Source organism: Panicum virgatum, chromosome 7N (genome assembly GCF_016808335.1).
Source record: "Panicum virgatum strain AP13 chromosome 7N, P.virgatum_v5, whole genome shotgun sequence".
In the NCBI taxonomy this organism is placed as follows: domain Eukaryota; kingdom Viridiplantae; phylum Streptophyta; class Magnoliopsida; order Poales; family Poaceae; genus Panicum; species Panicum virgatum.
In genome coordinates, this window is record NC_053151.1 from 37,476,970 (window position 1) to 37,480,261 (window position 3,292).

The following is a 3,292-nucleotide window of genomic DNA, read 5'->3' on the forward strand; positions in this document are numbered from 1 at the left end:
AATTTCAAATTTTGCAGCATAGTAGTTGACATCACAATGCATATTTTCAAAAATCTGATATATTTTTCATCATTATTTTTCATATAATTTTGAACTCCAAAGGTTAGTTTATTATTAAATATCCGAACCTATCAAAATAATAAAAAAATTATGATATATTTTTTCTAACATGTGTTATGGCAAAATTTGAACTTAAAACTCCACTTATGCACATAGAAATGAAAAAGATAAATTGTATTAGAGGTTAATTTGAGCCAAAAAGCATATTTTAGGGCAGTCACAGAAATCGGGGCCGAGGGTACCGTTTCTCGACTCAGAAACACCAATTCCATCTTGAAAACACGGGTCATTTTTGTCCCCGCCTTCACAAGGACCGTATCCCGTTCCTCGACACCGTCCCTCGACCCCATCAACACCGAATCTTTGTGACTATGATCTAGGGGTAAAATGAACAAAATGATAGTTTAGGGGGTTATCCGGATTTTGACTATAGTTGAGGGGAGTAATTTAATTTTTTTCCAAAAACATATATATCTACAACGTCATACCTTGACTTATAGTTTAATTGGAAAACACACTTTTGAGAGGATAAACATGCAGCACTGGTATAGAAACAAACAAATGCAAATGGTTAAAAAACAGGGACATGCACAATCAAACACTGGCAAGTGGCAACTTGCAAGACACTCGAAGATAAAAGCCACCATGCTCAGTTTAATTGCTAAACTCTCATGATAGTCTTCTAGCTAAATAAACAAATTTAACATAACACCCTGTCTCACAAAAGGCAAGAACAACCAAGCAACATAATACATAGCACATGACATGTTCTACAACTCATTCATTCAGTACTTGGTCCCCTTCATGGTAGCTCCTCCCATGCTTGCTTCTTCACACAATCTTCATTCAGTACCTGGGCCGCTTCATGATAGCTCCCACATTACTTGCTTCTTTCCCACTCTAGCAGAAACCAAAAAAAGGAGGTGATATATATATGATGTAACTGATTATATCTACACCAAAAGATCAGTCAAAAGTTGAACAATTGTAGTATGCTGCGGCATATGCATTACACAAAAAATGAAAAATTCAAACGACTGAGAAAAGTAGAGGCATTGTGCAGCTGCAGCAAGGAAAATGTTTGGTTCCATGTAGCTATGAAAATATGATGATGCCTATGCATTTAGTTCCCACTTCCTAGATACAGTGAGCACCGTACATCAATGCATATCGCTAAGGTCATTCCAATGGGCATTGCATTGAAATATTCAGCTAAGACAGATTAATGCATGAAGTTAAAGATGGCTGTTGGTTTCTGCTTTTAGTCTGCTCTTATGCTTTCGCATGCTACATCTGAGTAAGCTTATCCTGAACTCAGAAATTATCAATATCAACATGTACCTTACTATCTCAACAATTAGACAATTCACTGAAACTCACATTAAATATGTGTGAAACCAACCCAGAACATGTCCACAACATTTTGTAGAAAACTTTAAAACATAGAGAATTGGCAAACCATACCAGGTTAGCATGGTATGATGAACAAGACTGATAATCAACAAGCCGGAACCAAATTGTAGCAGTAAAATTGAAATGAAACAAGTGTGTTGGTGGTGGTAGCAAATACCTGACGGTGCTTGGAGCCACGTAGGTATGCACTGAAGTCACTAGCCAGTAGAGCGGGCTCAAGCAACGCCAAATTGTTTGTAGTGCCCCCTTTGGAGTACAGGACCTTGTTCTGCACCAAGTCAAGGCGAACAACATAATGGCCGTTGAGCACCAGCTGCCTCCCGGTAATCTGCCCGAAACGATCAACCTTGTCCACATACTCGACATCATTCAGAAAAATAACGATCTCATCTTCATCCATGCAGAGGACAGGGAACATCGGCCTGACCCGCGGCAGCTCCATCTTGCTGAAGCTCTCGCTTGCCCAGAGATCTCCCACACGTAAAGCTGGGCCTTTCTTCCACTCCCTCAAATCATGGCAAGTCCAGGTTTCCAGCACTAAATTGCTGGACTTGGATAACGAAGTTTCAGTGTAGCCGATCAGAGCAACAAACTTGATGGCGCCGCGGACGATGCCCATGGAGCGAAACGCCTGTACCTTGAGCCCGAGACGGACATTGTTGGGGGTGTGCAAGGAGCGCCCTTGCGGCAGCGGGATGAAGCTGAACTCGGGCTCCTGGAGTGCGAACAGGTCGCAGATCAAGATGCCTGTGAGGAGATCAACCCAGCAAATGCTGCCCTGAAAAACGAACGCCATGTCGATCTGGAAGAAGTACGTGGGCCCACACAGATCTGGAGGGAGTGGGAGACGCACCGCCGACCGAAGCCAGCGGCCCGAGTTGACCCCGGCGCATGATGACCACCACTGGTAGAGCTGGGCGTCGGGGAGCCCCGGGTGGTACGTGGTGACGAGCTCAGCCAGAACGAAGGCGCCCGTCTCCCCGCCGTGCCTCACGATGGCGGCGCTGTTCCCAAGGCACTTGATGGTGCGCAGAACCGGAACCAAGCGCCCGCCGGCGGCTGGATCAAGCTGAGGAATCACGGCGAGGGAGTTTCTCGACGCGTCATAAACCAGGTAGCATCCGTCCCGAGCGTAGCCACCGTTGCCAGGTCGGTACATGCCGGTGTAGAGGACGACGAGGTTCTTGTCGGTGCTCGAGATCGTGGCATCGTGCACTTTTTGCATCGGGTGGGCGGGAATCATCCGCAGCATGGACAGGAAGGTTACTTCAGGGGGATCGGCGACGACCGGATGCGGCTCCATGACCAACAGTGCCTCTTCCAGAGTCGGCTCTCGGCTCGATCCACCGATTGCGGCTCCGGCAAAAAGTCCCCCATCAACGAACTTCACTTGGCGGTCGAGCAAGACCCATGGAGGAGCCATGATCGGTAGGGTTCGATTGGGTTGAACAAGGGGCAGGGGGCGGCTGCGAAATTGCGACTTAGGTCGAGGAGGAGGAAACGGGGAAAGGTGGGTAGCAGGGAAATTGGGGAAGAGAAGGAAACCCTCGGTCCCGAGTCCCGACCGAGGAAGGGTTTGGGTCGAGCTGTCAAAGAGCGGACGGATATTGAAGACACGCGGACCCAGTGCAGGCCGAATCGGGCAAAGGAAAGCCCAGTCCACCAAGTGAATCTGTCTTCATGTTATTGCTAGAGCCTACTACACTTGCAGGCCCATGTTTTCCATGTGGCTCGTGGAGGCCCATGCGAACAGCCCAGCTTACGCTTTTTTTTTGCCGCTCTTTTTGTTATTTGCGTCAGCAGCGAACCCTTTGCAGGT

The 3,292-nt window shown here is 47.1% G+C and overlaps 1 protein-coding gene across 2 annotated transcripts; it reads right to left on the reverse strand.

Moving 5' to 3' along the window:
• Positions 1-608: 608 nt before the first annotated feature.
• LOC120682396 lies at positions 609-3,056 on the reverse strand. Of its 2 annotated transcripts, XM_039964277.1 has the most exons (3): positions 2,327-3,056; positions 1,631-2,251; positions 609-960 (listed from the first exon to the last, which is right to left on the reverse strand). In XM_039964277.1, exons 1-3 carry the CDS (start codon positions 2,894-2,896, stop codon positions 907-909), a joined length of 1,245 nt encoding a protein of 414 aa, XP_039820211.1. In that variant the 5' UTR covers positions 2,897-3,056; the 3' UTR covers positions 609-906. The 2 variants fall into 2 exon arrangements, with proteins under 2 accessions (XP_039820211.1, XP_039820210.1); XM_039964276.1 differs by having other exon boundaries at positions 1,631-3,056.
• Between the last annotated feature and the right edge of the window lie 236 nt (positions 3,057-3,292).